The sequence below is a fragment of the Bombina bombina genome, chromosome 6 (genome assembly GCF_027579735.1).
Source record: "Bombina bombina isolate aBomBom1 chromosome 6, aBomBom1.pri, whole genome shotgun sequence".
NCBI lineage: Eukaryota > Metazoa > Chordata > Amphibia > Anura > Bombinatoridae > Bombina > Bombina bombina.
The window spans coordinates 218,433,603-218,455,636 of record NC_069504.1 but is presented as its reverse complement, the minus strand read 5'-3'; the positions used below and the strand labels follow the sequence as shown (position 1 = coordinate 218,455,636).

Sequence of the window (22,034 nt, the reverse complement as noted above, 5' to 3'; positions counted from 1 at the left end):
TATAATCTCTTAGGGCCATTGATATTTTTTGTGGGCTATTAAGACCTTTAGTGTTGTGAGAAATAAACTTAAATTTAGTCAGTGTATTATTCATTAGGTTGGAAATAAAAGTGTTTGGCAGATGTATGTAGTATCTACACCATATCTTTTAAGGAAGAAATATCCCTTTTCCGAGACTGGACAGAAGTTCAAACAAAAATAAACATAAGCATGAAACCTTATATGAAATACATATAAAAAAAAATAATAAATGTAATAAACTTTAACAACTGTAGAAAGTGTAGAAGACATACTACTATACACCTTACTGGGGGGCGGGATGAAGTATCACCTAACAAGCTCTCAGGTTAGAATTATTCAAAATGAAGCAGGACTGATATCTTAGGTAAGTGCAAAATTCTTTTTGGTAAGAGGAGTGCTTACCTAAATTAAAGGGTAAATAGTTATATCAGCCTATCAACCAGTGACGAAGTGAGCACGCTCCCGGGCAGAGCATAGAGTTATATTACCATCTGCTCTCATAGGTTAGTTAGGTGCAATTAAGCTGACAAAGTTGTGGCCTTACTGCAATTGGTGGAGTAGAAGTTAGTGGGATATTAAACCTAGATGAATTTAGCTAGGAGGATTAATTAGCGTATTACAGTAGTATGCAAGCCACAAGGTGTAGTCTGGTTTGTATTAGTACTTAATACAAGTTCAGATAACTCGAATTAGAAATAAACATAACCTGTCCAATACTGAACTATACAGGAGACGGATAGTAGAGCTGTTTAATTAAAGTACAGGTGAAGCATTCAAAGGAAATAGTCATGTTTCTTTGACAACCTTTAACATTGAGTATTATTAAAATAAAAGTGCAACTTAAAACGTTAGTGGGAGATAAGTACTACGTGTGGATAATCACTAACATTTATCAGTGTGGCTATAAACCCATAACTTCATAAGTTTTTAGGTTCACCCTAATTACACACTCTAAAAAGAATCACACACTAACTTTGGATAATAACAGGAAATTAACTACAGAATATTAGGGGCTAATCAGGAAGAAAAACGTCCGAACAGCAAGGCAGGTGAACAATAAAGTTCCATACATTACCAGGGTGTAGACAGCCCTCATTGTTCCTCTGTTGCTTGGACAACAGGCATGAGAGCAACAGGAGCGGGGCCCAGGAAGTCCAAAAAGTTCAGTGAACGTCACAAGTCCCATAAAGACTGAGAAACAATTGGGACATTGTAGGACAAGCCAAATGATGTGGTAAAAACTAGTTCTTAGTTATTGTGCTCCAGATCTTGAAGATAAGGCATCCGTCTTCCTCCTCTTTGGTTGAACTCTGTGCCATAGAGGTCTCTGTTCGCCTGGGCGAGAGGGCCCGGGTTCCATTGATGTTGGAGGTACGGCAATCATGGCTTCAGTGGGTGGGTTAAACTTGATGTTGAGGGACCTAGAAAGATGGTCGAGGTCACTGTAATCCTTGTAGATGAATTGAGACCCATTATGGTTTACTATCAGGCTGAAGGGGAAGCCCCAGCGGTATTTTATATGGTGTTCTTGCAGGGTGCTTGTAATAAATTTAATTTCCTTGTGCCTTTGCATCGTATATGGGCTGAGGTCTTGGTATATTTGCAATGAGTGTCCCTGAAAGGCTATAGATTGCGTGATCTTGCTGCTTGCCAGATGGAATCCTTTGCAGTAAAGCGCAGGAATCTAATGATGACATCCCGTGGAGGCAGAGGAGGCTTGGGAAGAGGGCGCAAAGCCCTGTGGGCCCTATCAATATCCTCACTGAGCAGCTGAGGCGAGTTAGGTGACAAGAGTTGAAATAGCCCTTTAAGATATTCTTTTAGCTGGTCTTGAAGTATATCGTCAGGGATACCGTGGATACGCAGGTTGTTCCTGCGTCCCCAGTTAGCCAAGTCCTCCACTTTGTCTTGTAGGGACTGCACCATGGAGTCTTGGATTTAGATTTGTTGTGTATTAGAGCTGACCAAGTTATTTAAAGTATCCTGGCCCTCTTCAAGGTACTCAATCCTGGCCCCCATCTCATTCAGGTCTCTTTTCAATACCCTCATCTCGTCTTTTATGAAGGACTTCAGCGACTCCAAGTCTAATTTGGAAGGTAGAGACACCAATTTAGCCTGTATGGCCTGTAGTGAGTCCTGCTGACTATTAGTTGTTCCAGAGGGGGTTAATGAACCCAGTGTCTCCGTAGTGGGAGAGGGGGTTTGAGCCTGTGTTTTTGCAGGCTTATCAGCTTTCTGCCCTTTTTTGGGAGTCATTTTAGGGCCCTTTAATAGGTAGGGTAGTGAATTAGAAATGTTGGTAAGCCCTTCTTGCATATAATGTAATTTATATAACTGGTCAAGTGCTCAAGTTCAAGCTGTTGGTGGTGTATGCTCAGAGAGGTGACATAAATGTGGCTATATCAAATTAAAACAACTTTTAGGGCTGAGGTCAGCTAATAGGGTTAACAACTCCAGAAGAAAGCCAAAATATTTCACCCTATATAGTAATTGGGGCACAGTGCTATATGTATTTTAACGGACCTGGTATCCTACCAGCAACAGTGTGTTCAGTCAACCTGCCGCACACCTCTTGGAGCCGGAATAAATATTTCCCCAGCCTAGCCACGTGGGCTACGTGATCTGCAAGTAGCGTCTTTACAATTAGTAAGAGGAACGGTTCCTCAATAATCCGCTCTCGGCCACTTAACACCCGACAGTAGCCCTGTCTTCAGTGGGCTGGATATGGATGCGGGCAAAACTGGTTCAGCAGAGGGATCGGGTGTAACTGACCCTGATGGCCTGAAATGATGGCATCTCAAGGGAGCTCCTGATTGTGCTACGCTCCATTGCGGTTCCCTTCTCCTCCAGTAATGGGCCAGCTGAACCAGACACTATTGCACTGCCCTCCGGTAAGCTTTTGAAAGCTGAGTCTGGATTCCTGCTTATGATTAGAGTCTGAGAGAGTAGGTGAAATACGGAGCAAGTCTAAAGTGCAGTCATGTTCCTGAACGGCTTGGCTCCGCCCCCCCTGATAAGGTGGTTTTACGTACCAAACCTGGATTTCTTCCTAAGGTTGTTTCAGATAAGAATATTAATCAGAAATTGTTGTTCCTTCTTTATGTCATAATCCTTCTTCTAAGAAGGAGCGTCTGTTATATAACTTGGACGTGGTCCGTGCCTTGAAGTTTTACTTGCAGGCGACTAAGGATTTCCGTCAATCATCTTCATTATTTATTGTTTTTTCTGGAAAGCGTAGGGGTCAGAAAGCTACGGCTACCTCTATTTCTTTTTAGCTGAAGAGTATCATCCGCCTGGCATATGAGACTGCTGGACAGCAGCCTCCTGAAAAAATTGCGTCTCATTCTACTAGGGCTGTGGCTTCCACATGGGCTTTTAAAAACAATGCTTCTGTTGAACAGATTTGCAAGGCTGCGACTTGGTTGTCTCTTCATACTTTTTCCAAATTTGATACTTTTGCTTCTTCTAAAGGTTTTTCAAGCAGTGGTGCCTTCCGTTTAGGTCTCTGTCTTGTCCCTCCCGTTTCATCCGTGTCCTGTAGCTTTGGTATTGTATCCCACAAGTAAGGATGAAATCCGTGGACTCGTCGTATCTTGTAGAAGAAAAGGAAATTTATGCTTACCTGATAAATTTATTTCTTCTACGATACGATGAGTCCATGGCCCTCCCTGTCATTTTTCAGACAGATTTAGATTATATTATATTTTTTATAAACTTCAGTCACCTCTGCACCTTTGGCTTTTCCTTTCTCTTCCTAACTTCGGTCGAATGACTGGAGGTCGAGGGAAGGGAGGAGCTATATATACAGCTCTGCTGTGGTGCTCTTTGCCACTTCCTGTTAGCAGGAGGATAAATCCGTGGACTTGTTGTATCGTAGAAGAAATTAATTTATCAGGTAAGCATAAATTTACTTTTTTTGTGTGAAAGTAACTTATGACTGATATACAATAGCAATTATAGCAAAGGCAAACAGCAATCAAATCAATGTATTACACATAAACATTGCACAGATAAATATGTAATTACCTCCATAACAATGAGGAAAGAAAGCTTGGCTGCTATAACGTGCCAGTAATATACATTGTGCTCATACTGATGCTCATGGCCAGGTGGATAACGGAAATCACGGTATCTGGAAAATATTTAAAAAGGAAAATGAGTTGTTATCGCTCCAAAAGCTGTTGCATTGAGTCAAACCAGCCATTGGCACAGAAACATAGTGGTTTGCATCACTGTATTCAATTATTTCATTGCAAAATCTCTGTTCTTCCAAAAGCAGAGGATGAAGAATGCACTGAACAACAAAAAATGTTTTTGCAGTTTCTTCATTAAAGACTGACTCAGTAAAACTCTTCTACAATCATTTTGAGATGTTTTACATCCAAGCACTAAAGCACCCCCCCCCCCCCCATAAGATTGCTAAAAATGTCAGGGTGGAGATTAAAAGTTACCTAAAAAATAAAAAAAATAAGGAAAAAAAAAAATAAGAAAGAATTATTTACACAGACATAATTATTAAAGTACATTTTGGCCCATGCCCCCAATACCCCATGAAGAAGACAATCACTTCAGTGATCAGTTTAAAAATGCACCTCTTTCTGCAACCCCCTAAGGCATTGTCTGGCCCATGCAATCACCCCCCCCCCCCCCCCGATGCACTACCATTATTACAGACCCCACAACCACTCACGCACACCCTTAGGTGCCAACATAACACCTTTTGTCAAAGTTTATATTTATGGGTAAAATTGCTTCAGTCCTAACAAACAATTTATTTTTTAGCTCCATTGACAAACTATGTTTTTGCAGACCTAGGGCTAGATTACAGGGCTACCACCAAATACAACATAAATACATTAAAATATACTGTTATACTCATATAAACACTACCTGATATAAATTATCTACATAAATATTAATACAAAGTTTTTATAAGCATTCAAATGTATATGGTATATGTCCATGTATTTGATGGCAAAGGGCTATAATATATACATATATATATAACAAAATGTAGAAATGGCTGCAGCACTCCAAGTTGAAATTTAAAATTTTATTAAAAGCAGTGACATACAGGCGACGTTTCGGGCTTTTGCCCTTTCTCAAGCCTTTTCTCTTGGCTTGAGAAAGGGCAAAAGCCCGAAACGTCGCCTGTATGTCACTGCTTGTAATAAAATTTTAAATTTCAACTTGGAGTGCTGCAGCCATTTCTACATTTTGTTATTAGTACCTGTTTAAGGTGAAACAGAGGCAGCTTGAACCCAGAAAAAACAAGCTGAATTGGTGCTGGACTTTACCTTCTTTATACACACACACACATATATATATATATATATATATATATATATATATATATATATATATATATATATATATATACACACACTATAATATTAGTAAAAAACAAAAGAGGGGACAGAAAAATAGAAAAAAGTATGCCCTATGCCAGCACTAATCACAAAATATGGATAGTCATCAAAGCTGGGTGTGAGGGCTACCGATCTAGGAGATATATAAGCCCCTCTCCTATAAACATAAACCTGCTAGCCATAGATGTACAAAAAAGATAATCAATTTATTAGTAAAAAATACATATAGATGTATAAGAATGAGTAAAAAAGTGCCTAAGTATAATAAAATACCTATCTACCAATGGCCATTGGGGAGAAGTCTGTATCCATGGATAGAGCTCAAATAATAGTAACTCAAAACATCATAATTGAGCCTAATGAAGTTTATATAGTGGTCCTATAATATAGGATTATGGTCCATAAAGTCTATGCAGGATAAACACCACACTAGTCTCTAAGACATGCAGTAGGAACATACGTTTAAAGCAGTCATATATGGAGAAATGTTAGTAAAGAACAGTAGTTCAGTTCATGGAAACATATGTCATGCAATGCTGGTAGGGAAGCAAAAAAGCAATATAGCAGTCAAGCAGTTCAAATAGTAAGGACACAACTGTAAGATATTCCAAGCAATTATTGGCTACCAGAAATTGCTTGGTATACTTGCTGTAGGGTACTACCTACTGAGGGATCTACCCTTGCTTAAGGGACCCTTATTTAAAGGCAAGTAACATGGATAGATCTCACCCAGCTTTTCTTTTTCTGTCCCCTCTTTTGTTTTTCCTAATATTATATATATTATAATATGCACCAAAAGAAGAAACAAAGAGATAACATTGTATCTTCACTCCACTGTGAGCTAAGCCGCTATACGGAGGATCCGTGTTGTGACGTAGGCACAAGTCACATGAGCGCTAACAGCTGATCGCTGCGAGACGCCAGGAGCACTTTGGAAAAGTACAGCGGTAAGGAACCGAAGCGTGTACTACAGCTCACGCAGGTGAAAAAGTGTAACTAATCCTGTGGGACGGTATTTTTCTGCTCTAAGGTAAAACACATTACCAAGTTATTCTGTTTTTTCTGCACCTTCAATGTATGGGCAATTATAAAGTTAAAGACGGTGCTTCTGCTATGGTCCAATAAGTGGGTGTTTTCTTTAATTGCACATATACGCCTAAGTTATACAACATTAAATTTGGATGTGAACTGTGCATTATCGTATATACACATACATGGATCTCCAAGTGGCACTTAAAGAGACTCTCTCTGGTGCTATATTATATCGCTCTTCACTATCAATGTACTAAGCTTATTAATTATATGTATAAACACCCAAGAAGTTTTGTTTGTCTGGTGAGACTGTTCACTTTTAATACATCAGTTTGTTATGCTTTGGGTATGCAATAATGCTTAACCTCAGTTATTCGTTTTTAGGATTGTTTTAATTATTTCTGGGAGATGTCCCTTATATATACTTTTATAATCGATTTGTTAATTATGATGAATAAATACTTTTAATGTTAAAAGGTGTAGCTTTTGCCACAAAAATGTTATCACATATTAAGGTCTGTTATACATTATATATAGACAAATCACTTTTTTCGCCTTTAACTATCCCTTATAATTCAAGATATCTTAAGCTCAATTGCAGTGCCTTCTAAAAAGTCCATAATTCCATAAGAATATTTAACAATGTGTTTCACTGTGTATTGACTGAAAATGTTTCAATGTTCTTCTGATACAGGACAATGTTATTTTTATTGTAAATACACACACACACACATATATATATATATATATATATATATATATATATATGTATTTACAATAAAAATAAATATATACACACACACACACACATATATAGTATATATAGTACATATATAGTATGTGTGTGTATATTGTAAATATATATATATGTGTGTATTTACAATAAAAATACATATATATATATATATATATATATATATATATATATATATATATATATATATATATACACCCAATGGCAGCAGTTGGCTAACCTTGGCACCCCAGATGTTTTGAAACTACATTTCCCACAATGCACTTTGCAGTCTAGTTGCGCATCATGGTAAATGTGGTTTCCAAGCATCAGGGGTGCCAAGGTTAGCCAACATTGCCCTAGAATATCATCTGTGGGCAAAATTTTGTATTTTATTTAGCTGATTATAAAGAATAAACTTTCTAATGTCAATGTGCTCTTTTTTGATTTGGAAATGGTGTCAAATAAAACAGATTATTGTAGAACAATACAATATGTTAGAAAGCAAAGTAAACAGAAGCAAATCTTTTATAAGAGAGAGAGGAGAGAGAAGAGAGAGAGAGAAGAGAGAGGGAGAGAGGGGGGAGAGATAGAGAGGGAGAGAGAGAGAGAGAGAGAGGGAGAGAGAGAGAAAGAGGGAGAGAGAGAGAGAGAGAGAGAGAGAGGGAGAGAACAGAGAGGGAGAGAAGAGAGAGGGAGAGAAGAGAGAGGGAGAGAAGAGAAGGAGAGAAGAGAAGGAGAGAAGAGAAGGAGAGAAGAGGAGAGAAGAGAGGGAGGAGGGAGAAGAGGGAGGAGAGAGAAGAGGGAGGAGAGAGAAGAGAAAGAGGGAGAGAGAGAGAGAGAGAGAGAGAGAGAGGGAGAGAGAGAGAAAGAGGGAGAGAGAGAGAGAGAGAGAGAGAGAGAGAGAGAGAGAGGGGGAGAGGGAGAGAGGAGAGAGAGAAAAGAGAGAGGGAGAGAGAGAGAAAGAGGGAGAGAGAGAGAGAGAGAGAGAGAGAGAGGGGGAGAGGGAGAGAGGAGAGAGAGAAAAGAGAGAAGAGAGAGAGGGAGAGAGAGAGGAGAGAGAAGAGAGAGGGAGAGAACAGAGAGGGAGAGAAGAGAGAGGGAGAGAAGAGAAGGAGAGAAGAGAAGGAGAGAAGAGAAGGAGAGAAGAGAAGAGAAGAGAAGAGAGGGAGGAGGGAGAAGAGGGAGGAGAGAGAAGAGGGAGGAGAGAGAAGAGAGAGAGAGATCCGTGGTGGTATAGCACTCTCAGAAACACTTAATATAATTTCCTTCTGTCCGGGGTGCATTTAAAACATAATATAGACATCCATATGTAAAATGCACTCACCGGGTCTTGATCAGATATTATTAATAAAGAGTTATATCTGATCAAGACCCAGTGAGTGCATTTTTCTTATGGATGTCTATATATATATATATATATATATATATATATATATATATATATATATATATATAGTAGTTCCTGGCCCTGTATTTGTCATATATATATATATATATATATATATATATATATATATAAATACTTGGGGGCCTATTTATGAAAGGCCTGTCGGACATGATCTGACATTGCGGATCATGTCCGACAGACAATACGCTCTCCGCATTCAACATTGCACCAGCAGCTCTTGTAAACTGCTGGTGCAACGCCACCCCCTGTAGATTCGCAGCCAGTCGGCCGCTAGCAGGGGGGTGCCAGTCAGCCCAATCGTATTCGATCGGGTTGAATTGTGGAGATCTCTGTCCGCCTCCTCAGAGCGGACAGTTTATGGAGAAGCGGTTATGGAGCAGCTGACTGGTGTTACGGAGCTTGATAAATATGCCCCTTGGAATGATTTAATCACCTGAAAATATCATCTGAACTCAGGTGTTATGATTACACTTACCTGCATGTAGTTCCGTCACCAAACCAAGGTAGTGGATCAGGCCTGCTTTGATTTCTGAAATCTTTTATGTTAAAAACTGAGAGTGTATTATTAATGTATCCTTCCATTGTATAATCACTGTTTGTTCCATAGGGTGGTACGGAGAAAGACCAGTAATAAACTAAACGAGGTATCATGTCAGATGTAAATGCAATTATCATAGCCTGGGCAAAAGAGAGAAGTATGTTAGGGGAAGGCAATTTTATGTAATTTCATTAAGAAAACCTGTGCCCATATATGTAACATATTGTTATGCCCTTAAAGTCAAACGCCTAATTACAAATAATTAGAGATATGATGCCAAATAAATATAAGTTTAATTCATCAATTTTTTATAAAACATAAATTACCTGTGATATCTTATGTTTTTCTAATCGAATCGGCTTTCCTATAAACAACCCGTACATTTTTTTTTTCTAAATTACTATCACGTGCCTCTTAGATCCAATTGATTTTCTGGCCGTTAGGCGGCCGTCAAATTGCGTAATAAACATCCTGGTTTACCTGCGCATGCGTGACTATTTATCCTCCGCAATTTACAAGCGCGCGCGTCCTCGTTTCGCACATGCGCATTATAAATTTTGGGTTTTCGTCATTGAAGGAGCTGCTGGCCCATAAATGATGCGCATGCGCGGTTAATCCATGCTCAATGTTCACGAGTATGCTAAACACGTATAGAGCAGATGGGACCGCTCTATACGTCAGTGTGTCCTAAACCAGAAAATGGAGCGTGGGAGGAGATTATTCAAGGAACGGTAGGAGAAATAAAGTTATAAATTGAACAAAATAGATAATTTTTTATTAATAAAAAACCTAGCGACTACATTTGGGTTAATAAAAGCAACATAAAAACGATTGCTGGTTACAATAACTTTACCTTCACTTTAAGGAAAATTAGATAAATTATGACATGTTCACATTATATATTCAGAATGAATATGCGTCAAATGATGCAAAACACAACATGACCACTTAACTTACATTTGTCACCACAGCCAGAATCGCTACTCCCTGCATGATTGGCTGCCAGGCGCCAATTCCCTGTGCTTTTTCTGGTACCATACGCCTAAACTGAGTGGTCATCTTCCAAGCGTCAACCCTAATTTCCAACAAATTATTAACAAGCGCCAACAGGGGCGCAAGTGGAAATGAGGCTACAAACAACGTGACAAATCCAAACTGAATAACTGTTGGAAATAAAAAGAAACCATTAGAAAGATTTTCTTAACATCTATTGTAATGTAATAATAATTTCCTCTGATATTACACAGATAAGTCCATATTAGTAAATAGGAAATATAATGTGTGTAATTTTTGCGTTACGCTGTGTAAGATTACACAAATATTCATTGGTATTTAGTTAATAACCCTTAGCGTATAATTTCTATGTTACAAATTTGCTTGTATGGAAACAAATGTCACTTGAAACAAAGTTATTTTAGGGACACAGCAGAACTACTTAAAAAAAAAAGTAATTAAATGGATAATAAAATGTAAATGGAAGCTGCAAGTGACCACAGCTTCATGTCTGAAAAGTATTTTTTCAATGAATAATTCTTATTTTTTTTTCATTCAAATAAATATATTTCTATGAGTTTTCTATTCACGGATTTCCATGTTCCCGGAACAAAATAAACTTTGCTACTCTATCTATAATATGGTTGACAGTAGTACAATATCAAGGAGAGAGGAGGAAGCCCACATCTTCCCTTAACTTATTTCGCTCTGATTCTTTTCAGTTAGTTAATTATAATTTATTAAATATATTCATTAAACAATCAAACCAAATTTCTAATAGCCACTCTAAAAGGAAATATAAATATACAATTATATGTACACATTCATATGTTTATATAATACATTCATATTCTTCCAAGCTTAAAGTCCTTAAAGGGACATGAAACCCAACATATTTATTTCATGATTCAGATAGAGAATGCAATGTTAATCACGTTTCCAATGTATTTCTATTATCTAATATGCTTTATTTTCTTGGTATCCTTTGTTGAAAAGACATCATTGCACATGGGTGAGCCAATAAAATGAAGCATATATGTGGGGCGACCAATCAGCAGCTTCTGAGCCTAATTATGTATGCTTTTCAACAAAGGATACCAATTTAACTAAACAAATTAGATAATAGAAGTAAATTGGAAAGTTATTTAAACTTGCCAGCTCTATCGGAATCATGAAAGAAAAAAATTGGATACAGCAACCTTTTCTCTGCTGATGTTGATGTCAGCAAAACCAACCACAACTTCCAGAGAGGCCAGAGTGATCATTCTTGTAAGTAGTGTGCAGACTGTAGTATGGTAAAACTACAGGTAGTGGGCCCCAGGGGTCAAGCCGAGCGGGAATGCATGGGAACAGAGTTCCTGCACTATTTTTGTAGAGGGAACTAAGTTCCCTCTGGACAGAGAACAGACATGCTTCAGTAAACACTGCTGCTGCTGCTGGTAGGAGGAGCTGGAGACCAGTGTTCCCTATAAGGCCAGTTTTGTGATTGACCCAGCAGTAAAACAGTTAATTAGAGTAATTACCAAACACTACACAATGCAGACTGCAACTTGTTTTTCCCTTATTAACTGTTTCACTGCTGGGCCACTCACAAAACTAGCCTTAGAGGGAACACTGCTGGAGACCAATCTGGGAAAAGGGATAGTGAGATCCTCTAGTAATTGGCAGTAACATTTCCTATAATACACTAAATGCAAGCCTGTCAGTGGTCCTGCTGTTTGATCTCCCTGCGCTGTGTGGAACAAATGGTGCTTACATTTCTGTGTGTCTTGCTCTGGGGTTATTTAACTTCCCTCAGAAGAAATAGGACTATTCCACCTTAAGTGGGTGAGACTCTTTGCTTTCACTAACAAAAGTGTATAGATTATATACATACAAAAACAGTGTGTGTGTGTGCATGTATGTATGTATGTATGTATGTATGTATGTATGTATGTATATATATATATATATATATATATATATATATATATATATATATATATATATATATAAATAAAACAATATTGGGGGGGGGGTGGATGTCTTGGTGAGTTCCCGTACTTTTTTCTGTAGGACTCGACCCCTTTTTATGATGTCTTTAACATAATATACTGTATGTTTAGACCTATTTTAACAAATAGTTGTTTGACTAATGTTAACATTTTTCAATTAACTATTTTTCAAGCCCCATAACAAGATATCTCTCATGCACAGGTTTCTTTTCCCAAATCTAACAATAAAAGGTTTGTCTACTGTAAAAATGATGCTAATTATTGCAGATATACTGTATATTTATATAAATACATATTTCATAAAAACCAAACCACAGACACTCACCCATCTCGAGGTATTCATAGAATAATCCCAGTTTGCCTATAGGTTGCAAGTGATAGTCTTGTTCCCAGCGTGGCATTATCCTTTCTGTGCCTGGAGAGCGACAGCGACTAATAAGGTTCTTAATCCAGCTATCAGAGTAAGACAAAATATAAATGAGGAGCCATCCTATATCAAACCATATAAAAGCATTAAGCGCATGCATGAAGCACACCAGGAAATTTATTTTTCTACTCAATATAACACAATTCAGCTGGAATACTTGAGACCGGAGTTATATTTTTAAAAATGTAATTTTGCAAACAGGAAAAGGGGTTTTAGTACAATATTTTGGCCAAAGTATGTAAACCCACTTGCCAGCATCAAGGCAAATCAGTTATATAGTGCACCTATACATTTGGTTGTCTCTGCAAACTATATAGGACAGCTCTAAGAGCATTTGACAGCTCTAAGAGCATTTGATTAAAAAATACTTCTATTATCAAATTTACTTTATTCTCATGGTATCCTTTGTTGAAAAACATAGGCTCAGGACATGTCTTGAGCACTCTATGGGTTAATTTACTATTGTGCGAACTGACATAATACGATGTAGCGTATCATGTCCGCCACACATCGATAAATGCAGACCGCATATATCATTGCACCAGCAGTTCTTGTGAGCTGCTGGCGCAATACTGCCCCCTGCAGATTCGAGGCCAATCGGCCGCTAGCAGGGGGTGTCAATCAGCCCGATAGTATTAAATCAGGCTGATTGCTGTCCGCCACCTTAGAGGTGGCGGACGAGTAAAGGAGCAGTGGTTTTAAGACTGCTACATCTTAACTTCCGATCCAGGCGGAGTGGGTCGGTAGCTGCACTTATATCCCTTGTGCCATTGGCTCACCTAATGTGTTCTGCGATTGGTCAGTACTGCATTGCAGCTGCTTCAACAAAGGATACCAATAAAGCAAACATTATAATAGAAGTAATTTGGACAGATGTTTAAATTGTATGCTGTGTCTGAATCATGAAAGAAAAAACTAAATTTATGCTTACCTGATAAATTTATTTCTCTTGTGGTGTATCCAGTCCACGGATCATCCATTACTTGTGGGGTATTCTCCTTCCCAACAGGAAGTTGCAAGAGGACACCAACAGCAGAGCTGTTATATAGCTCCTCCCCTAACTGCCATATCCAGTCATTCGACCGAAAACACGCAGAGAAAGGAGAAACCATAGGGTGCAGTGGTGACTGTAGTTTAAATAAAAAAAATTACCTGCCTTAAAATGACAGGGCGGGCCGTGGACTGGATACACCACAAGAGAAATAAATTTATCAGGTAAGCATAAATTGTGTTTTCTCTTGTAAGGTGTATCCAGTCCACGGATCATCCATTACTTGTGGGATACCAATACCAAAGCTATAGGACACGGATGAAGGGAGGGACAAGGCAGGTACTTAAACGGAAGGTACCACTGTCTGTAAAACCTCTCTCCCAAAAATAGCCTCTGAAGAAGCAAAAGTATGAAATTTGTAGAATTTTGAAAAAATATGAAGCGAAGACCAAGCCGCCGCCTTGCAAATCTGTTCAACAGAAGCCTCATTTTTAAAGGCCCAAGTGGAAGCCACAGCTCTAGTAGAATGAGCTGTAATCCTTTCAGGAGGCTGCTGTCCAGCAGTCTCATAGGCTAAGCGGATTATGCTTCTTAGCCAAAAAGAAAGAGAGGTAGCCGAAGCCTTTTGACCTCTCCTCTGTCCAGAGTAGACAACAAACTAAGCAGATGTTTGACGAAAATCTTTAGTAGTTTGTAAGTAAAACTTTAAAGCACGAACCACGTCCAGATTGTGTAATAGACGTTCCTTCTTTGAAGAAGGATTAGGACACAAGGATGGAACAACAATCTCTTGATTGATATTCTTGTTAGATACCACCTTAGGTAAAAACCCAGGTTTGGTACACAGGACTACTTTATCCGTATGGAAAATCAGATAAGGAGAATCACATTGTAAGGCAGATAATTCGGAACCGAGGAAATAGCTACCAAAAAAAGAACTTTCCAAGATAAAAGTTTGATATCTATGGAATGAAGAGGTTCAAACGGAACTCCTTGAAGAACCTTAAGAACCAAATTTAAGCTCCATGGCAGAGCAACTGGTTTAAACACAGGCTTGATTCTAACTAAAGCCTGACAAAATGCCTGAACGTCTGGAACATCTGCCAGACGCTTGTGCAAAAGAATAGACAGAGCAGAAATCTGTCCCTTTAAGGAACTAGCTGACAATCCTTTTTCCAAACCTTCTTGAAGAAAGGATAATATCCTGGGAATCCTGACCTTACTCCATATCTTATGGTAAATTTTCCTGGTGACAGGCTTTCGTGCCTGTATTAAGGTATCAATGACTGACTCGGAGAAGCCACGCTTTGATAAAATCAAGCGTTCAATCTCCAGGCAGTCAGACCCAGAGAAATTAGATTTGGATGGTTGAAAAGACCCTGACGTAGAAGGTCCTGTCTCAGAGGCAGAGTCCATGGTGGAAAGGATGACATGTACACTAGATCTGCATACCAGGTCCTGCGTGGCCACGCAGGCGCTATCAAAATCACTGATGCTCTCTCCTGCTTGATCTTGGCAATCAGTCGAGGGAGCAGAGGGAACGGTGGAAACACATAAGCCAGGTTGAAAGACCAGGGCGCTGCTAGAGCATCTATCAGCGTCGCCTTGGGATCCCTGGACCTGGATCCGTAACAAGGAAGCTTGGCGTTCTGGCGAGACGCCATGAGATCCAGTTCTGGTTTGCCCCAACGATGAATCAATTGTGCAAACACCTCCGGATGGAATTCCCACTCCCCTGGATGAAAAGTCTGACGACTTAGAAAATCCGCCTCCCAGTTCTCTACACCTGGGATATGGATAGCTGATAGGTGGCAAGAGTGAGTCTCTGCCCAGCGAATTATCCTTGAGACTTCTAACATCGCTAGGGAACTTCTTGTTCCCCCTTGATGGTTGATGCAAGCCACAGTCGTGATGTTGTCCGACTGAAATCTGATGTACCTCAGAGTTGCTAACTGAGGCCAAGCCTGAAGAGCATTGAATATCGCTCTTAGTTCCAGAATATTTATTGGAAGGAGTGTCTCCTCCTGAGTCCACAATCCCAGAGCCTTCAGGGAGTTCCAGACTGCACCCCAACCTAGAAGGCTGGCATCTGTTGTTACAATTGTCCAATCTGGCCTGCGAAAGGTCATACCTTTGGACAGATGGACCCGAGATAGCCACCAGAGAAGAGAATCCCTGGTCTCTTGATCCAGATTTAGTAGAGGGGACAGATCTGTGTAATCCCCATTCCACTGACTGAGCATGCATAGTTGCAGCAGTTTGAGATGTAGGCGTGCAAACGGCACTATGTCCATTGCCGCTACCATTAAGCTGATTACTTCCATGCACTGAGCCACCGAAGGGAATGAAGAACACGGCAGGAATTTAGAAGCTTTGATAACCTGGACTCCGTCAGGTAAATTTTCATTTCTACAGAATCTATCAGAGTCCCTAGGAAGGAAACTCTTGTGAGTGGGGATAGAGAACTCTTTTCCTCGTTCACTTTCCACCCATGCGATCTCAGAAATGCCAGTACTACGTCCGTATGAGACTTGGCAATTTGGAAGTTTGACTCCTGTATCAGGATGTCATCTAAATAAGGGGCCACTGCTATGCCCCGTGGCCTTAGGACCGCCAGAAGCGACCCCAGAACCTTCGTAAAGATTCTTGGGGCTGTAGCTAATCCAAAGGGAAGGGCTACAAACTGGTAATGCCTGTCTAGAAAGGCAAACCTGAGAAACCGATGATGATCTTTGTGTATCAGAATGTGAAGATAAGCATCCTTTAAATCCACTGTAGTCATATATTGACCCTCCTGGATCATGGGAAGGATGGTACGAATAGTTTCCATTTTGAATGATGGAACTCTGAGGAATTTGTTTAAGATCTTTAGAGCCAAAATTGGTCTGAAGGTTCCCTCTTTTTTGGGAACCACAAACAGATTTGAGTAAAAACCCTGTCCCAGTTGCTCCTTTGGAACTGGATGGATCACTCCCATAACTAGGAGGTCTCGTTCACAGTGTAAGAATGACTCTCTCTTTATCTGGTTTGCAGATAATTGTGAAAGGTGAAAACTCCCTTTTGGGGGGGAAGCTTTGAAGTCCAGAAGATATCCCTGGGATATAATTTCTAACACCCAGGGATCCTGGATATCTCTTGCCCATGCCTGGGCGAAGAGTGAAAGTCTACCCCCTACTAGATCCGTTACCGGATAGGGGGCCGTTCCTTCATGCTGTCTTAGAGGCAGCAGCAGGCTTTTTGGCCTGCTTACCTTTGTTCCAGGTCTGATTTGGTCTCCAGACCGTCTTGGACTGAGCAAAAGTTCCCTCTTGTTTTGCATTAGAGGAAGTTGATGCCGCACCTGCCTTGGAGTTTCGAAAGGCACGAAAATTAGACTGTTTGGCCCTTGATTTGGACCTGTCCTGAGGAAGGGCATGACCTTTTCCTCCAGTGATATCAGCAATAATCTCCTTCAAACCAGGCCCGAATAGGGTCTGCCCCTTTAAGGGAATGTTAAGTAGCTTAGATTTTGAAGTCACGTCAGCTGACCATGATTTAAGCCCTAGTGCCCTGCGCGCCTGTATAGCAAAACCAGAATTCTTAGCCGTTAGTTTAGTCAAATGAACAATGGCATCAGAAACAAAAGAATTGGCTAGCTTAAGTGCTCTAAGCTTGCCAAGTATGTCATCCAATGGAGTCATTACCTGTAAAGCCTCTTCCAGAGACTCAAACCAGAACGCTGCAGCAGCAGTGACAGGAGCAATGCATGCAAGGGGCTGTAGGATAAAACCTTGTTGAATAAACATTTTCTTAAGGTAACCTTCTAATTTTTTATCCACTGGATCTAAAAAAGCACAACTGTCCTCGACAGGGATAGTAGTACGCTTTGCTAGAGTAGAAACTGCTCCCTCTACCTTAGGGACTGTCTGCCATAAGGGGGAGAGAATGGCACACCTGGTCTATCCCATTCCTTATTAATAATTTCTGTAAACCTTTTAGGTATTGGAAAAACATCAGTACACACCGGCACTGCATAGTATTTATCCAGTCTACACAATTTCTCTGGCACTGCAATTGTATCACAGTCATTCAGAGCAGCTAAAATCTCCCTGAGCAACACGCGGAGGTATTCAAGCTTAAATTTAAATGTAGAAATATCAGAATCAGGCATCTTTCCTGAGTCAGAAACATCACCCACAGACTGAAGCTCTCCTTCCTCAGCTTCTGCATATTGTGAGGCAGTATCAGACATGGTTCTTAAAGCGTCAGTATGCTCTGCATTTCGTCTAACCCCAGAGCTATCTCGCTTACCTCTAAATTCAGTTAGTCTGGCTAATACCGCTGACAGTGTATTATCCATGACTGCCGCCATGTCTTGTAAAGTAATCGCTATGGGCGCCCTAGATGTACTTGGCGCCATTTGAGCGTGAGCCCATTGAGCGGGAGTCAAAGGATCTGACACGTGGGGAGAGTTAGTCGGCATAACTTCCCCCTCGTCAGATTCCTCTGGTGATAAATTTTTTAAAGACAAAATATGATCTTTATTTCTTAAATTGAAATCAGTACATTTGGTACACATTCTAAGAGTGGGTTCCACCATGGCTTTTAAACATAATGAACAAGGAGTTTCCTCTATGTCAGATATGTTTGTACAGACTAGCAATGAGACTAGCAAGCTTGGAAAACACTTTAAATCAAGTTAACAAGCAAATATAAAAAACGGTACTGTGCCTTTAAGAGAAACAAATTTTGTCAAAATTTGAAAAACAGTGAAAAAAGGCAGTAAATCAAACGTAATTTTTACAGTGTATGTAATAAGCTAACAGAGCATAGCACCCACTTGCAAATGGATGATTAACCCCTTAGTTCAAAAAACGGATAAAAAAAAATGATATAGACGTTTTTTTAACAGTCACAACAAACTGCCACAGCTCTGCTGTGGCCCTACCTTCCCCAATAAACGACTTTGGAAAGCCTTTGAGCCCTTTAGAGATGTCCTATAACATTCAGGGGACTTCTGAGGGAAGCTGGATGTCTCTGTCTGTAATTTTAACTGCGCAAAAAAGCGCTAAAATAGGCCCCTCCCACTCATACTACAACAGTGGAAAGCCTCAGGAAACTGTTTCTAGGCAAAATTTAAGCCAGCCATGTGGAAAAAACTAGGCCCCAATAAAGTTTTATTACCAAAGCACATATAAAAACGATTAAACATGCCAGCAAACGTTTTATATTGCAATTTTATAAGGGTATTACCCCTGAGAGTAAGCATGATACCAGTCGCTATTAAATCACTGTATTCAGGCTTAACTTACATTAATCTGGTATCAGCAGCATTTTCTAGTATTTTCCATTTCTAGAAAAAATTGTAACTGCACATACCTCATAGCAGAGTAACCTGCACGCCATTCTCCCGCTGAAGTTACCTCTCTTCTCAGACATATGTGAGAACAGCAATGGATCTTAGTTACAACCTGCTAAGATCATAGAAAACTCAGGCAGATTCTTCTTCTATTTACTGCCTGGGATAAAATAGTACAACTCCGGTACCATTTAAAATAACAAACTTTTGATTGAAGTTAAAAAACTAACTATATTTCACCACTCTCTCTTACTACCTCCATGCGTGTTGAGAGTTGCAAGAGAATGACTGAATATGGCAGTTAGGGGAGGAGCTATATAACAGCTCTGCTGTGGGTGTCCTTTTGCCACTTCCTGTTGGGAATGAGAATATCCCACAAGTAATGGATGATCCGTGGACTGGATACACCTTACAAGAGAACTGGGTTTCATGTCCCTTTAATGTTTTTTTATACATATAACTATGCAAAAAAAAAAAAAAAATTTTGTAAAGAGATGCATGAACTTACGGTACAAGTATTTCCTGTATGTTATTCCAGATGGCTTTACCTCCCATTATAATTGTCAGCTGTGTTGTAAGTTCCAGTAGGCATCCACCAGGATCACACTGCCAGATAAAAAGGACCGATATTTAATTCTTAAATATAATACATACGGATGGTTTGACACAATACGAAATTCAAACAATTTCAATCAATTAGAATTCCAATGAGAAAGCTTTTTGTGGGTTTTTTGAATATGAACCCATTCAAAATAGATAAAAATAATAATCCATTTATCTTACACTTTCAAATGGAACTGTGTATAGAAAATCTCCTCCTATATCTCACATGGGGTCAATTCAACAACAGTATCCCACATCAAAAGAACACTCTTTCTTTGGCAGTATCAAAAGATTTATGGACTTTTTAAATTCAACACATTAGTTCAAGATTGTTACATAGTTATATAGAAATATAAGTTGAAAAAAATAACAACGTACATCCAAAATGATAACCTTTTACACATTCCTATTAATACTGTTGATCCAAAAGCAGGCAACCCCCCCCCCCCCAAATAAAAACCAAAAACAAAACATTTTGAAGTGATTTCCATTTGTGCTTTAAAGAGAAAATAAAATCTTTCTGGACTCCAAGTGGCAATCAGATTTTTCCTTGGATCAAAAAGCTACTATATTGTCAATACTAACTGTTATAGCTCTGTATATGCTGCTTGCCAAAAAGTAATCTAGATATTTTTTAGAAGCATCTACTGAATTTGCTAAAACAACCTCATTAGGCAGAGAACTCCATATCCTTATTGTTCTTACCGTAAAGAACCCCTTACAGGTCAGCTGATAGATAATTGCTTACATGGGCCCTATATATATTTGATTTTGTATAATGTATTTATATCCTTGTGGAGAAGCCTCTTTTCCAGTGTAAATAATGGTAACCTTTCCACTTGTAGTGTCTGAATACTGGTGCACAGGCCCTCACAGGATATGTGCGTATGCTGCAGAAAACAGTAATAAGCATTTTTGCTAATAGAAGTATATTGCAAAAACGCCTATTTTTTTAAATTGAAGTGCACCCATGCACATTCCATTTTTGACCTTTCTATGCCTTTAAGCACACTTTTCTGTATTTTCCCAGCTGATCTTTTGGACCCTATTTATATAATCGGCCACCACATCTGCTGTAAGCCAGTCTTTTGGTACGTCCCCAGAACAGAAACAATAATCCTTAACATTATTCAGTTGCTTAAAGGACCACCCAATGCAGTAGCATTGCATAATTAACCAGTGCATAATAAAAAGACAAGACAATAACACATATTCTGAATTTCAAATAAGCAGTAGATTTTTTTCTGACAAATTTATTTTTTCTCCCATTTTCCGGCCCCCTGTATCATGTGACAGACATCAGCCAATCACAAACTAGTATACGTATACACTGTGAGCGTATGCACATGCTTAGTAGGATCTTGTTCCCCAGAAAGTGTGTATATAAGAAGACAAAATGTGCAAAATTTGATAATGGAAGTAAATTGTAAAGTGTCTTTAAACTGCATGATCTTTCTGAATCATAAAAGTTTATTTTGACTTTTAAGCACTTTATCCATTGTCAGAAAATGACATGTTTTATGCAAGGTTTTTGTAACACTGATCTAAAAATCTACAGAATGTGGTTCTTACTTTGGAGTTTTGAAATAATATTAATTATAACAACAATAATAATAATAATAATAATAATAATAAAAAGTTGCTATAACATATTTTATGTGCAAATTCAAATTTAATGAAGTGCAGGCCCAAGGTGGATATGTACAAAATGCAAAAATGGAACAATTCTTCTGAACTATCCTGAACCAAAACAGTCCCATATTTACATTTGTTTAGTTGCCATAATGTGTGGTATACATGAAACGTACTTCCTCATTACGATATCTTCCAAACCAATACACTGGATCTCCTGGATACCCTACAAATTTCCCCTTGAAAAATGCAATATAAAAACATGAGGAGTAGTAGTTTACGAACTGGAACATAAACATCTTTGTAGTTAGACTGTTTTCATAGTCAGTCTTTGTCCTTGGTAGTTCTGCAAAAAGAAAACAGAATTACTGAATAAGTTTTGCATAGGGATAACTTATGCATCTCATTAAAATACAAATAAAACTAAATGTAAGACTAAAAATAATAAATATGATAAATATCAGGGTTCAGATTTTTAGGGCAGATTTTTAGGGCACCTGTCCACACTTGATTGCATATGTTCCCCATATTTATCATTGCACAAGGGAACACTCGTGCAATGCTGCCCCCTACCCTCACGCAACCAATTGTGTGAAAGTAGGGCTTCTCAATCACTGCGGCTGAATTAATCCAGGTTTGATTTTCATCCGTCAACTCCAGTTTGGTGGAGAGAGTTTATGAAGCTGGTAAATACACTATTCTTTACCAGGTTCAGTTTGCATAAACTTCACATACTAATATCAATCCTGTGTCACAGAACAGTAAAGCTGATGCTCTACTCAGAATCCATAAGTCATACGCTATTTAACCTTCTGGCACTATTTTGTCTTCTATATATTTTTAAGTCTTTCTTTTTGGAGCAGACCTGATAAACGTGCTGGAGCACCCTGGTAAACCATTTCTAACCCATGAGATGGAATATATTACTTCAATAAATCAAATATATTTACCA

The 22,034-nt window shown here is 39.0% G+C and overlaps 1 protein-coding gene across 1 annotated transcript in view; it reads right to left on the bottom strand.

The window, feature by feature from the left end:
• ANO6 (anoctamin 6) overlaps window positions 1-22,034 on the bottom strand; it is a 198,160-nt gene that overhangs the window by 18,953 nt on the left and 157,173 nt on the right. Inside the window, 6 exon segments of the mRNA XM_053719206.1 lie at window positions 4,048-4,153; window positions 9,042-9,244; window positions 10,062-10,267; window positions 12,417-12,544; window positions 19,356-19,453; window positions 21,259-21,428. Of these exon segments, the coding sequence (XP_053575181.1) occupies window positions 4,048-4,153; window positions 9,042-9,244; window positions 10,062-10,267; window positions 12,417-12,544; window positions 19,356-19,453; window positions 21,259-21,428 (911 nt within the window).